The following is a 16,543-nucleotide window of genomic DNA, read 5'->3' as shown; positions in this document are numbered from 1 at the left end:
TGACAGTCAAAGTTAGTGTTATCATATATTCATGCCTTTAGGCAGAGAATCTTAAATAAATAATAATCTTGAAAAAATATATAAATTATACCTTCATTTCCAATGTAGTTATTTTTCCTACTTTGGTCATTATATATGTGTACCTGTGATGGAGTTCTGTAACATTTCCTACAGAGGATGAATTATACGTGTATCTAGAAAGAGCAGTATGGTCATGACAGGACAGCCACAGCCCTCACTGCTTTACTCCCCTTGCTTTTAAATATTATTCTTACAACAAGAATTGCCACTGCAGGAAGATGGGATGAATAGACACCATTACCAGTAACATCAGGCACAATTACTAATTGCAAAACACTGACAGCTCCTGTCATCTCCTACCATTCTTCCAGTGTTTCATTGGCATTTAAAACATGCGTTTCATCTTCTGCCCCTTTCTGAATAAGTTTACAGTTTCTTTCCAACCTACTTGGAGAATGAAAGAAGACAGGAACAAGCTGTCTTCAGTTAATAACCTACTACGTAGGAGGCCTCCTGTGCTATACAAAATGTGTAAGAATTCATCTAATCCATAGAACAAACAAATGAAAGTGGTACCTTTGTATGTGTGTAAAACCGAGGGCTATAAAGAGTAAACAGCTTGTTTCAAATCAAGAACTAGGTCATTGGTAGTCAGGATCCAAAGTTCTGTTTGAGTGCAAAGCCCATCCAAAATGAAATGTGGCTTCTTAGTGCTTCTTACCTTTAACACTTTGATCTTGGTTTGGTGTGAAAGTCCAAGTGTTACTTGATCAGTCATGTCCAACTCTTTGCAACCCCAGGGACTATAGCCCACCAGGTTTTTCTGTCTATGAGATTTTCCAGGCAAGAATGAATACTGGAGTGGGTTGCTATTCCCTTCTCCAGGGGATCTTCCCAACTCAGGGATCGAACCTGCATCTCCCCCTTGGCAGCCAGATTCTTTACTGCTGAGCCACCTGGGATGCCCACCAAATACCCATACCTCTTTCTAATAGCCAACCCCACTTGACTAGTTTTTCAAACTAGTCTTTGAAACTAGTCCTTAAGTCTTATAAATACTGTTTTTATCTTTAACAAATCTATGTGATAGTTGGGTTTTAATAGTTCATCAGAAAATATACTTCTAAACATTTGAACTTAAGTTACTAATGAGTTCAAGTTATAAAAGGGAAATGTATGCAATGTATTTACACAAATGACTAGTACAGACTTTGGTACATGTAAATAAGTTGTGTTTACACAAATGACTAATACAGAAGTTGGTACATGTAAGTAAATTCTAAGTAACATCAACCCTTTTCAGTAACAGTAACCTTATTTGGAAGGTTAATAACAACAACAGGAATTATAAATAATTATTCAGGGTTTGAAATGCAGTACCTTAATTGATCCTCACAACAAACCAATGAGTTAATTACTCTTGTAGAGTGAGATTATTCAGCCTTCAGATCAGTTCAGGCACTCAGTCGTGTCCAACTCTTTGAAACCCCAGGAACCACAGCACGCCAGGCCTCCCTGTCCAAAACCAACCCATGGAGCCCACCCAAACTCATGTCCATTGAGTCGGTGATGCCATTCACCATCTCATCCTCTATCGTCCCCTTCTCCTCCTGCCCTGAATCTTTCCCACCATCAGGGTCTTTTCAAATGAGTCAGGTCTTCACATCAGGTGGCCAAAGTATTGGAGTTTCAGCTTCAACATCAGTCCTTCCAATGAACACCAAGGAATGATCTCCTTTAGGATGGACTGGTTGGATCTCCTTGCAGTCCAAGGGACTCTCAAGAGTCTTCTCCAACACCACAGTTCAAAAGCATCAATTCTGTGCTCAGCTTTCTTTATAGTCGAACTCTCACATCCATACATGACTACTGGAAAAACCATAGCCTTGACTAGATGGACCTTTGTTGGCAAAGTACTGTCTCTGCTTTTTAATATGCTGTCTAGGTTGGTCACAACTTTCCTTCCAAGGAGTAAGCGTCCTAATTTCATGGCTGCAGTCACCATCTGCAGTGATTTTGGAGCCCCCCAAAATAAAGTCTCTCACTGTTTCCACTGTTTCCCCATCTATTTTCCATGAAGGGATGGGACCAGATGCCATGATCTTAGTTTCTGAATGTTGAGCTTTAAGCCAACTTTTTCACTCTCCTCTTTCACTTTCATCAAGAGGCTCTTTTGTTCCTCTTCACTTTCTGCCATAAGGGTGGTGTCATCTGCATAGCTGAGGTTATTGATATTTCTCACGGCAATCTTGATTCCAGCTTGTGCTTCTTCCAACCTAGCGTTTCTCATGATGTACTCTGCATATAAGTTAAGTAAGCAGGGTGACAATATACAGCCTTCACGTACTCCTTTTCCTATTTGGAACCAGTCTGTTGTTCCATGTCTAGTTCTGTTGCTTCCTGACCTGCATACAGGTTTCTCAAGAGGCAGGTCAAGTGGTCTGGTATTCCCATCTCTCTCAGAATTTTCCACAGTTTATTGTGATCCACACAGTCAAAGGCTTTGGCATAGTCAATAATAATAGCAGAAATAGATGTTTTCTGGAACTCTCTTGCTTTTTCAATGGTCCAGCGGATGTTGGCAATTTGATCTCTGATTCCTCTACCTTTTCTAAAACCAGCTTGAACATCTGGAATTTCATGGTTCACATATTGCTGAAGCCTGATTTGGAAAATTTTGAGCATTACTTTACTAGCATGTGAGATGAGTGCCATTGTGCAGTAGTTTGAGCATTCTTTGGCATTGCCTTTCTTTGGGATTGGAATGAAAACTGACCTTTTTCAGTCCCATGGCCACTGCTGAGTTTTCCAAATTTGCTGGCATATTGAGTGCAGCACTTTCACAGCATCATCTTTCAGGATTTGAAATAGCTCAACTGGAATTCTGTCACCTCCACTAGCTTTATTTATAGTGATGCTATCTAGGGCCCACTTGACTTCACATTCCAGGATGTCTGGCTCTAGGTGAGTGATCACACCATCATAATTAACTGGGTCATGAAGATCTTTTTTGTACAATTCTGTGTATTCTTTCCACCTCTTCTTAATATCTTCTGCTTCTGTCAGGTCCATACCATTTCTGTCCTTTATTGAGCCCATCTTTGCATGAAATGTTCCCTTGGTATCTCTAATTTTCTTGAAGAGATCTTTAGTATTTCCCATCCTATTGTTTTCCTCTATTTCTTTGCATTGATCCCTGAGAAAGGCTTTCTTATCTCTCCTTGCTATTCTTTGGAACTCTTCATTCAAATGGGTATATCTTTCCTTTTCTCCTTTGCTTTTCACTTCTCTTCTTTTCACAGCTATTTGTAAGGCCTCCTCAGACAGCCATTTTGCTTTTTTGCATTTCTTTTTCCTGAGGATGGTCTTGATCCCTCTCTCCTGTACAATGTCACAAACCTCTGTCCATAGTTCATCAGGCACTGTATCAGATCTAGTCCCTTAAATCTATTTGTCACTTCCACTGTATAATCATAAGGGGTTTGATTTTAACTGCTATATAATACATCTTTGACATAACATGTAAAGACCAGCCTGACTTAGAGAATGTCTGCCACATAGGTTTTAAAGGGATGTGTTTCACAAAGTGTTTATAAGCTATGAAAGTGAAGTCGCTCAGTCGTGTCCGACTCTTTGCGACCCCATGGGCTGTAGCCTGCCAGGCTCCTCTGTCCATGGGATTTTCCAGGCAATAGTCCTGGAGTGGATTGCCATTTCCTTCTCCAGGGGGTCTTCCCAACCCAGGGATCGAACCCAGGTCTCCCACATTGTAGACAGACGCTTTACTGTCTGAGCCACCAGGGAAGTCCTTATAAGCTATGGTTAATTAAAATGACAACACAAGTTTCTCTACCGGAGTGTTTTGTAATCTCCTCTTAGCTTCATCCCGCTCTTCATTATACTGACGACCAGGGTATCATCAACAGAAGACAAGACATGTAATTATAAGTTATTAATAGACTATGATATTCAACCCTCGGGCTTCCCAGGTGGCGCTAGAGGTAAAGAGCTCGCCTGCCAGTGTAGAAGACATAAGATACACAGGTTCGATCCCTTGGTCGGGAAGATCCCCTGGAAGAGGGCATGGCAGTCCACTCCAATGTTCTTGCCTGGAGAATCCCATGAAGAGCATAGACTGGCAGGCTACAGTACACAGGGTCACAAAGAGTTGGACATGACTGAAGCAACTTAGCATGTACTCACTTTCAACCCTCATCACTAGATGGTGAAGGGTTTAGGTTTCTCTTGACATTATCATGAAAATTATCTCTTGTACTTCAGTAGATCAGATGAATACCAAAGTTACACAAACACTGCATATTAATTAGAGGAGACGTAAATTAAAACACATAAGACAGAAAAAGAAGACTGGTTTTCATTAGGTATTTGATAGATAAGAAAATGCAATCGAGGGAAACCATATCCAGATCACCTTTAACTCCAGGACCTTACAAGTAAAGTAAAGATTTCAGAACTATAAATTTCCCCCCAAATTCCCAATTACATGGATTGTGCTAATTTATGCCATAACTAAAAATTTATATTTCAGGTCAATAAGGAATGTGCATGAATCTGTATAAATTGCAGATAATTTTAAGAAATCAACAGAGTTTAAGAGAATAGGCAAAGTTTCTAGGTCTCCTGTGTGAGATTTAGACATCTACAGTGAAGAAAGGATCAAAAACTTTATTTATATGTTAATTTATTTACTGTTGAATCTTAAATGTTGTATATTCAATTAGAAAGTCCTTCAAGTCAGAAACCCTAGAGTATTGATAATTTTCTCAACATCTAAAACTCTATTATGTATATTGTTTATACCCAATAAAGTGTTTATGTTGAAATTCCTTCATTTGGAATTAAAGAGGTAATGAAAGTTTTTTTAGTAAATAAGTAAATAAATGTATTATGTGTATACCAAATATATTTGTGTGTGTATACTATTTATTAATGTGTTATAATAACATATATAGTATATTCATTTTTCTGCTAAAGGAATATGGTATAATAAAATGAATACAAGTGAATACAAAAATATTATTACTTTTTGCCCCTACTATTTATGAGCCAGTATGGCTAATAAATAAACATTAGCCAACTTCTTATTCACTACTTTTGTTTCTTATCACTCTTCCTGATATATTTGTTATTTAGCAATGAAATGCCTGATGAGACAAGTAGCAGATAAAATGAGATACCAGCATATCATTTAAAACAAAACAAGTTAGGCTACTAAAAAATAAGTGAGCCAATTATTATTTCATGTAATCCATATATTTTATATATTATGCGTATTACATTACATACAGATAGAAATGTCCCTATGTGTAGGTAATCCTTTAAGATAGATTTGATTTATAGCTACCTTGCATGTAATAAGATACATTTCATTTTATTAAATTGAAGTATAATTAACATATAACAATATATTAGCTTCCCAGGTGGTACTAGTGGTAAAGGACCTGCCTGTTAATGCAGGAGACATAACAGATGCTGGTTAGATCCTGGGTTGGGAAGATTCCCTGAAAGAGGAAATGGCAACCCACTCCAGTTTTCTTGCATGGAAAATCCCGTAGACAGAGAAGCCTGGCAGGCTGCAGTCCATAGGGTCGCACAGTCAGACACAACTAAAGTGACTTAGCATACAGCACATACAATATAATGATTCAGTATTTGCATACATTGTGAAATGATTACCATAAAACTTTAGTTACATGTGTCACCATCTGTCACCAGAAGTATGTAATACTTTTCAAGAGCCATACTAATCTCTGTATGGTTCCAATTTTAATATATGTGCTACTGAAGTGAAAACACATTTCATTTCTGTATGAATACACTTTTAACCTGAATAATCACCTGAAGGAATATCCGGAAAATGATTCTGGTTTTAACTAGATTTATTTTTATTTCTTTACCTTGGAGGTCAAGATATCTTTATGACAGAAGAACAGAAGAAATACTATAATGCAATGAAAAAGCTGGGATCCAAGAAACCACAAAAGCCAATACCTCGGCCAGGGGTAAAAAATATTATATTTAGCATGTAAATTTTAAAATCATTTTAATTAATCTTTAATATATAATTATTTCTTAAACATGAGAACGTATAATTTTAACATTTTAAAGAAAAGTCCTTATAAAACTGAATATATGTATTTTGAACACTATCACAGCTCTTAATATTCTTTCATATATTTTCCTTTTCTATAAAAATGAAAAAAATAGTTATATATGCTTTTACCTCTACATTAGCTATACATCTTACTATTAGTACAAATGGTCTATAGAGAATCAAAATAAAATGTACTTTTGACTGAAATTTGATTATGTTGATGACTTTATGATGTAGTCATAGCATGTAGTGATAGCTGTCTTCAGTCAGTTGAAACCAACCTTGTAGACCTTTGATATTAGAACAGATAGAACACCAGGGAGGCAGTTAGACTGGTCATGAATCTAAACTTTATCCTGCCATAAGATCAAAGACCAGAATACGCTCAGATGTAGTGAGTCTTAGCAGTTAAATAGTTTATAATCCTCTAACATTTAATGTAAATTTAAATGCATTATAATGTATCTCAATTTCTGTTTTGTATAACACTGTATACCAAAGTTGTGGATAAAGACAGAGCATCCTAAAAATGGGAATATGTTTAGTACCAGCTGCCTACATGAGGATTATCCAGCACTTTTTCAGTGGACACATGGCCAGTTTTCACCCAAACCTGCAGAACCATAATCTATGAATTTAAAGCTCTAGTATTTAATTTTCTCAGTACCCTACTTGATCTTGATAGAGTGTCTTAAAACTTGCCTATGTAACCAATAAAGGATTTTGAAATTGAGTTTCATGAAAAGCACAGTACTGTTCAGTGAGATTGATAAGAAAAGTGGTATGTTAAATATGGATATGTTTGGAAGTATATATTCTATACATGGAAGAGACAGGAAGGTATAGATCTCTGATATTATAGCAGTAATACCAGTGTAAGACAATGCCAACACAGTCAAAATAATGTGACAAAGTAGAAATTTAGAGATGTCGTTTTATTACCTTGAAACACTCTAGGTAATGGAACTGAGATTTTCTTTTCTTTTTTTTTTTTTCTCTGAGAGTTTCTTAGTAAATAAAATTACCTTGTAATCCTGGCAATTCCTATATGACATACTAGGGTGGATATGCTTAAAAGCAAATGTTAGTGTACAAGGTTAATTGAAGAATTGGTACACTGAAAGTCAACAACAAGTTGTCATGTACTCTCACTTAGATTTAGCCCATTAATAATATTCCTTAAACAAAGTAAGAACTTATAACCAAGGATAATTTATGCAAGTTTTGAAGACAGATAGCTTTACATTTTGTTTTGTTAATATGATCATTTATGGATACTACTTGGAAAATTTACTGTACAATTTCCAATCATTTTTGTTTCTTTGCAGAACAAATTCCAAGGATGTATCTTTGACCTAGTAACAAACCAAGCTTTTGATATAGCCATCATGGTTCTGATCTGCCTCAACATGGTAACCATGATGGTAGAAAAAGAGGGTCAAAGTGACTACATGACTGAAGTTTTATATTGGATCAATGTGGTTTTTATTATCCTGTTCTCTGGAGAATGTGTGCTGAAACTGATCTCCCTCAGATGCTACTACTTCACCGTAGGCTGGAACATCTTTGATTTTGTGGTTGTAATTCTCTCCATTGTAGGTAAGACCATTTATTAATGAGATTTTAATTTTGAATCAAGCTAAACATCACATATATTCAGAGAGGTTTCTGAATTCATGAATATAAACCTACTTTTGAGTAACACTGAAAAAAATGAAGTAAACTTTAAAGCAAAACTAAACAAAATAAAAACATCTGTGTCAGAATTCCTAGGTTCAAGTTATGAGCCTGAAGGATACATTTTCTATTTGTTGGAAGCACATAATACCCCTTGATGTTTGACTTCCAGTATACCCTTCACAAACGTAGCAAGTGTGTTAGTAGATAGGTATGTTTTGCTGCTGCTGCTGCTAAGTCGCTTCAGTCGTGTCCGACTCTGTGTGACCCCAGAGACGGCAGCCCATCAGGCTCCCCAGTCCCTGGGATTCTCCAGGCAAGATCACTGGAGTGGGTTGCCATTTCCTTCTCCAATGCGTGAAAGTGAAGCCGCTCAGTCTTGTCTGACTGTTAGCGACCCCATGGACTGCAGCCCACCAGGCTCCTCCATCCATGGGATTTTCCAGGCAAGAGTACTGGAGTGGGGTGCCATGGTATTTTTTAGACCAGTGTAAACTGGCAATATAAATCTAAATGTAGAATCTGAAGTCATTTCTAGTTTTTGCACATATGAGAACTATCCCTTGATTAATGATAAAATAACTAGCCAGAATATTGGTGATTGAAAATTCTCCCTGAAATCAAAGTGAAGTTAAGGTATGAAGAAATGCCAGCTTCATTTCTTACAGCTTCATACTTGTCAAGTCTGTAATCATTTTCAACCAACTGCAGTCATGTCTGTGAATCACAATATTTGATTTTATACTTCCTCTTGTTTCATTACCATAGCTGTTTCCCTGTTATCTTCTTTTTCATTATTTGTACATGCCTTGCCCAGTAGTTTAGGTTTGCATTCGTTTTTATAATTATAAATTTTAGACAGGAAGAGATTGTGGAGATTATTTAATACAAACTCACCTAGAGATGCTGAAACAAGGAGACTCAGAAAGGTTGAAAGTACTATAACCTAAAACTGCCATATTGAGTACTGCAACTTAGAATAAGCGTTCAAAATCAATTTTTGAAAAAATAAAAGAAGAATTAAAATTTAGGTAGGAATCACACATTAACAACAAGCAGGAGAGAAGAAGCTTCCAGTTAACTCAGGAAGAATAAAGGAATATCCCTCTGTCACTTCTCTTTGTGACAGTGTTGGCTGATCCAATTAGATCAGAAAACAGAGAGGTACATATCTTTAAACAATGGAGCAAATGATCAGTTTCACATCTTACTGTGGTACTCTAAAAATGCAAGAGAATCAACCAATAAAATGGATTCAATTAGAGTTCAGAAGATGCAGATTTTAAATTGCATGAACCATGAACCAATGTTAATAATTGTTTATGGGGACCAAAAGATTAGAAAATATATCTAAGGAAATCTGATTCATGATTCCAATAAAAATAAAGAAAAATACCTAGAAATAACTGTAATAAGCAATGTATAAGACTTCTATGAGGAAAACTAACAGAAACAAAAGAAAGTTTAAATAATAAATCCAGTGTTATCCCAATGAGAATATGAGTGGGATAATAAATTGGCAACATAAATCTAAATGATTCTAAAATTCATCTGGAAGAAAAATTAGAGTAATGAGGGGTGACTTTACATTGCCAGATATTAAAGATTGTTATTACATTGATGAAGTAATAGATTCAAATAAATAATCCTAATTTAAGCTTCAATATATAGAGAATTACTGCATTACTCAGTTGAAAGTCAAATCTTGTGGATCAAGATTAATTGATGTGTAAAAATGTATTCTAGTAGAAATAGATTTATAACCATGAGCTTGAATAGTCCTTTCTATTCGTGACAAACAACTCCCTTGAGACAAAATAATAGATATGACCACATAAAAATCAAAATATTTATTCTACGGAGGAAAAAATCACTACCGCCACCAAATTAAAAGAAAAAAAAGTTAAAAAACATGTTAAAAACAAGGAAATTGTTAATGTACCATTTATGGCTAACAAAGGACTAGTACTTGTAATAAAAAAATATTCCTCACACATCAATAAGAAGTAAATCTCCCAACAGAAAAATATTCAAAGAGCTAGACTGGGCCCAAAGGAGAAAGCTGAAAGTAGTCAACAAGCATACTAAATGTCCAATAAACTAAGAAAATGTGGATTATTTTTCCCCAAAAAATGCCACAATACTGAGATGTTTCAAACATCACAGAGATATTTTTGGTAAAATTATGAAGAAGAAAACAGCACTGGTGAGCATGTGAAGTGGGAGCACTTTCATAGACATCATTAGGAAAGTTAGCTTCTACAGACTTTTTGGAGGTAGATTTGCAATATATATAACAAAAATTTAAATATACTGTTTCACCTACCTTCTATTATTATCAAAAAATGCTCATGCAACTAGAAAAAAATATACCTGCTTAGATATTCATTTCAGTCAAAACAATTGGAAATAGCATAAAGTTCTTCAATATATGGTGACTTTGACAGAACATTATACAACTATAGGGAATTGTTCTGTTGTCATTTATATGGAAATACCTCCATAACATATGACGAAATAACTAACACAGATGACCAAAAAAACCCTTCTATTATCATGCTTACATTTGTATATGTTTGTGTGCTTGCACAGAAAAATGGAGTGATCCTAAACGAAATACTAACAGCAGTTAATGGTTGGTTGATATTTCAGGTGATTTATATTTTCTTTTTAGCATTTTACTATATGGCTTTAATTTTTCTACCCTTACAAATTAAAAAACTGTGCATGAAAAAAAAATAAGGTTCACAAACCTACTAAAGGAGAAAAAATGTCACAATGGTTAAGTCTAGCCATTTTACTGTGGGATTGCTCAATCCTTGGATTGTTATAATATTGTTTTCAATATAAAATGAAAATCCTGAAATCACAAGAGATAAAATGGCACATAAATCTATTTAGAGTCATGATTTTCTGTAGCATAGATATTTAAATATTTACCATTTATTCCTTCACTCTTCACCAGGTATGTTTCTGGCAGATTTGATAGAAAGGTATTTTGTGTCCCCTACCCTATTCCGAGTGATCCGTCTTGCCAGGATTGGCCGAATCCTGCGTCTGATCAAAGGGGCCAAGGGGATCCGCACGCTGCTCTTTGCTTTGATGATGTCCCTTCCTGCGCTGTTTAACATCGGCCTCCTGCTCTTCCTGGTCATGTTCATCTATGCCATCTTTGGAATGTCCAACTTCGCCTATGTTAAAAAGGAAGCTGGAATTAATGACATGTTCAACTTTGAGACCTTCGGCAACAGCATGATCTGTCTGTTCCAGATTACCACCTCTGCTGGTTGGGATGGATTGCTAGCACCTATCCTCAACAGTGCACCTCCAGACTGTGACCCAAAAAAAGTTCACCCTGGAAGCTCAGTTGAAGGAGACTGTGGGAACCCATCTGTCGGGATATTCTATTTTGTCAGTTACATCATCATATCATTTCTGGTCGTGGTGAACATGTACATTGCTGTCATCCTGGAGAACTTCAGTGTTGCGACTGAAGAAAGTACTGAGCCCCTGAGTGAGGACGATTTTGAGATGTTCTATGAGGTTTGGGAGAAGTTTGATCCAGATGCGACCCAGTTTATAGAATATAGCAAACTCTCTGACTTTGCAGCTGCCCTGGATCCTCCTCTTCTCATAGCAAAACCGAACAAAGTCCAGCTCATTGCCATGGACCTGCCCATGGTCAGTGGGGACAGGATCCACTGCCTTGACATCTTGTTTGCTTTTACAAAGCGTGTTTTGGGGGAAGGTGGAGAAATGGACTCTCTTCGTTCACAGATGGAAGAAAGGTTCATGTCTGCAAATCCTTCTAAAGTGTCTTATGAGCCCATCACAACTACACTAAAAAGAAAGCAAGAAGATGTGTCTGCTACAGTTATTCAGCGTGCTTACAGACGTTACCGCTTACGGCAAAATGTCAAAAATATATCAAGTATATACATCAAAGATGGTGACAGAGATGATGATTTGCCCAATAAAGAAGATATGGTTTTTGATAATGTTAATGAGAACTCAAGTCCAGAAAAAACAGATGCAACTCCATCCACTGTCTCTCCACCTTCATATGATAGTGTAACAAAACCAGACAGAGAGAAATATGAAAAAGACAAAACAGAAAAGGAAGACAAAGGGAAAGATGGCAAGGAAGGCAAAAAATAGAGCTTCATTTTTGATATATTGTTTACAGCCTGTGAAGGTGATATATTTGTGTTAATAAGACTCTTTTGAGGAGGTCTATGCCAAATCTCTTTTTATCAATTTATTCTCAAAGTCAGTGCATTTGCTAGCTCTGATTTTCTGACATAGGTGGGCAGCATTAGCAGATGGCTATTTTTGCACTGGTAAATGTATCTCTAAGAATTGTTAAGAGTAAGTGTACAGGGATTATTGATTACAGCAAACAAAGGTGATTTAATTTTATTTACTTTTAATTAATCAGAAAACCATGTAGAAAATATTCACATCTGCCTTGTCATCTTTTCACAGGATTGTAAACATTCATGTTTCCCATGCATGCAGGCATGCGTGCGTGCACACACACACCAAGACCTAACATTTGGATATCTACAAAAGTATTTTGCCTTGACTTTTCAATGAAGTGCTCTGATAGAAGGCACCAGTAATGAATGTTCAGTTAAAACACCTTGTTATCTTGTTATTGGGGGCAAGACTTTTACCATGTACAGAGGTCATTCTATATTTTGAGGTGCTTAAATTTATCCATGTTACATGAAAACCAATTTATATGTGCCCACTAAATGCCATGGGACATGTAGGCTGGTCAGTTCTACCAATGCTTTTTGTTTATCATGATGCATATACCGATTAGGATAAGAGTTACCTTTAGAATATTGTGCTTCATGGACTGCCTTTTTCTATATCTTTGTTTGTTCATTCAGTAATCATGAAACATGAAAAATTATTTTAAGTACATATCACATTCCTTGAAAGAAACAAATGAAGATAATTGAGAAAAGAAGCAACTAAAGAAAGCTTTATCCATTTTTATTTATATACTGTAATGCCAGACTGTGCTGCTCCAAAAATACCAACAATGACCCAACTCTTATCATTTTTGTCACGGTTTTCTGCTTTCTCATGCAGTATTGTTGAATCATTATTCAGCACTGAGCAAAGCTGATACTGTCTTCAGTGGAGTGCTTCCAGATATGCAGAAAGATATTTGATATCATAGTACATGTTTGAGCAGATCATGACTTGGACACAGTATTTAGTATATCACCTGCATAATATCCTGAATGTGTACAGCAGGCTTTCAAGTCGTACTACATGGCAGGCTTTCAACACAAACTTGTGTGTAGTAAGAACGAAATAGCATTCAACCAAGATTCTTGCCAACTTGCTTGCCTGATTGGTTCTAGTAATCCACTTGAACCTTTGTTCTTTCATCTACAAAATGAGGAGGATGTCACTTTCTCCTTAAAATTCTATGACTATGAGATATATTATGTATCCATCAATAATGTACCCTGAGCTTAAATTTTACCAAGCACACATTCATTTTGCTTTAGCTGTTGTTCTTCTATCAAGGATTATATATCTAGTTTAGAAAAAAAAACTTGTTAATACTGGCTTGAGAAGGAATAGCCATAATGCATTTTTTATGAGCTTATTCCAGGAACATGAGATCATTCTTCTATCGAGTTATTCATGTACAAGCAAAAACTGAGTTACAAAAGTGGAAAGTAATTTTATTTAGAAGATTTTGTGGGAGGTTTCAAAACAAATATATACAACAATATTTCATTCATTTGCTTTCTTCAATGAAAAAAGAACATAAACTGTATTTCTATATTAAGTGCTTAAAACATTTTTGTTGTTGTTCTTTTGGCTAGTTAAAAATAAAGGATATTTAAGCATACCTATAGAGATGAAGAAGTACGGATAGAGGATGAAAGGCAAAGGGCAAAAAAAAACCCAAAACACAGAAATGAGAAAGACAGACAAAAACAAAGAAAGCGACATCTCCACAGAACTTCCTGCCTAGAGTGTTTCTAAATTATGATGTGTTTTACAGCATTTGTGAAGGAGATTATCACATCTAGACATTTATCCTAAAGCATGAATGAAATTAAACCTAGGGCCAAAGATTCTTTACACCTAAATCCAATCATTCATCTTACATTATCTGGGCCTCTTTTTATTTACTATATAAGATACCATGCAGTGTTTTCCTAGACTATATAGAGCATTGTATCACCTCCCTGCTAAGTCTGTTGAAAATAGGTTTTGACCAATTTAGAGAACCATGCAAAATATATTACCTTTGTAAGATTTTTTAATACAAAAAATTAAGAAATATTACCTTAAATGTGAATGCAGTTTATCCTCATCATTTTAAATCCATATAACTGTACTTTGCATATTTATAAAATATAGTGGGAAAAGATATGGGAAGGTTTATGTGTGATTTACTATTCATGTTTTTACATTGCCTGATTTTTATGTGAAAAAAAATATTAGCAACTTGTTCCTCAACATAATTTATTCTAAGCATTTCAAAAAAAGAATTACAAAGTTGCACTTCCATTTCATGCTGAACTATAATTTTTTAATGTAACATGGTTAAGTTTTTATATATATATGTTTTCCCAGGAATGTCTAATTGTAACTTTTTATCAATTAATATTTTGGAACCAAGTGCTCATTTAATATATTACAAGCTTGAAGGGAAATTAGACTTCTCATTTCATACAGATTACTGTTTAGTACTAATAATAAGATACCATTCTCAGCACTGTCATGCTAATATTTAAGTCACAGTATCATTGAACACATTTAATCTAATGATATAAAATGACAGTTACACTGTACAATTTAAATTGGAATAAAGTGGCAGGGAACAGATTTGAACACATATCCATTCATCCAATGGAGATAAACATGGGAGAATCTCATTTTACCTTTTTGACTGTTACGTAGTTTGCAAAAGATGTAAGTAACTTGTTGGCTGTTTCTAAATGCTAACTGATGAAAACTTCAGCCCTAAATGTTCAGCATGATTTTATAGAATTTTGATAGCTTTATTCAAAAGTTAAGAGGAAATGCATATGTAAATAAAACAGTTCTAAATAGCAATTTCAGAGGAATGTTAATGGGAGTGATGAGAGTGGGCCAGCTAAATTAGAATGGCCAAGTAACTGGCTTGGGTTTAGGACCTATGTTTAGAGGCCACCAATTTCTTTTAATAATTGTAGTTTGTTATGTTATATTCTTGAGGAAAATAATTCAGTTGCTTTGTAAAGATAAATGAATAGCCATGAATATAACAATGCTGTTTACATAGAATTCTTTATAAATTTCGTACATATATGAATGCTCAAAATGTTTGAGTTTGTCATAAATTATATTGTAGTTATACTTGAGACCTGCACATTGTAATAGAATCTAAAAATAAAAGTCATCAAAAAATCAAATCATGTTTGCATGTATTTTCTGTTTTTGTGAGAATAACCTTTAACATTATACCATAATCCTGGCAAAAGGAACTGCAGAGTACATGGTTAAAATCTCTTTCAAGGGAGGGAAAGATTGCGTACTGATTAGAGTGGAGGGGACCTTTGCTGCAACGGGATTTGATGCACATGGGATGAAAAACATGAATAATTGAGAGCTGTAAACAATCAATAGGGGAAACATGCTATACTTTATTCTCTATTATTCTGAAAGCTGTGTAATTAGATACCCATATTGACAATCTATCCCAGAAGAAAAAGCCAATTTTAAGAGATTTAGGAAGCTTGTGTCATGTCTATATCACATGCTTTAGCTTGACCCTCAAATTTATTTTTCAGAAGCAATTGAAATGCAAAAAAGCCATGGATGAAACTATAGGTAGTAAGTATATAGAAAAGATTCAGAGCTTATTAACAACTTTGTAAACCTAGTAGCATTGAGGAAAAATTATTCCTCTTCCAGATGTAATATTTGCTAGCATTTGCTAGTTTCGATTGTATTTTGTGCAAGACAATATGACTTCTATTTCATTAATTTCCACTCAGTGAGTAGCAACACCTTGGGATATCTCTATGGGCCTATAAGAATAAGAAAAGCAAAAACAAGCCATATTGCTAAGTGAGGGAAACCATTCTGAAAAAGCTATGTATTGTACAAACTAGCAGGTGGCACCAATGGGAATATTTCAACCCAGGCAGAACATACTGAGATTTCATAACCTTAGAGAAATTTAAATAGAATTGATTTTAACTGCATAAACCCCAGGGAAAATTGAAAAAAGAACTACTGAAGAAAATTGCTATAATTTATTGAAGAAAAAGAATGCAACTCAAAGTCTGAGAAAGACTGTTAATAAATTGAGACTACAGAAAAGTGACATTTTCCAACCTTCTGGAAAAGCCACCCAAACCCCATCTACTTTTGGTCTTTCTGCAGAGTTTTAGAACTGCCAACACCTCACTTTCGTGAAAGATAAACATGATGATGGCATCTGAATGACTAAATACCAGAGTGTAATATTATATTGATTTATCATTCATTATAAATCATGTATCTGTTTGTTAAATTATATTTTACTATTTCTTCTATAACCTATGTTATAGACTATTTTCTTTCATGATACTTTGAAAGACAGTGTCTGGATGCTCCACTCTCAAAAGCTTCATAATTCTGGGTCATAACTTAAAAATAATGACGAGGTTGTGCAGATTATTTCACTGCACGTGTGCCAGTCCCTGTTTCTCTAGCTTAGTT

General features: G+C 35.3%; 1 protein-coding gene across 1 annotated transcript in view; it reads left to right on the top strand.

Moving 5' to 3' along the window:
* Positions 1 to 15,243, top strand: part of SCN9A (sodium voltage-gated channel alpha subunit 9) — a 93,992-nt gene extending 78,749 nt beyond the window's left edge. Inside the window, exons 24-26 of the mRNA XM_040229263.1 lie at positions 5,940 to 6,044; positions 7,465 to 7,735; positions 10,779 to 15,243. Of these exons, the coding sequence (XP_040085197.1) occupies positions 5,940 to 6,044; positions 7,465 to 7,735; positions 10,779 to 11,971 (1,569 nt within the window). The 3' untranslated portion in view covers positions 11,972 to 15,243. The remainder of the gene's footprint in view (positions 1 to 5,939; positions 6,045 to 7,464; positions 7,736 to 10,778) is intronic.
* Positions 15,244 to 16,543: the final 1,300 nt, after the last annotated feature.

Source organism: Oryx dammah, unplaced genomic scaffold (assembly GCF_014754425.2).
Source record: "Oryx dammah isolate SB20612 unplaced genomic scaffold, SCBI_Odam_1.1 HiC_scaffold_27, whole genome shotgun sequence".
In the NCBI taxonomy this organism is placed as follows: Eukaryota; Metazoa; Chordata; class Mammalia; order Artiodactyla; family Bovidae; genus Oryx; species Oryx dammah.
Note: the sequence above shows the minus strand (reverse complement) of the source record. Positions and strands in the feature narration are given on the sequence as shown.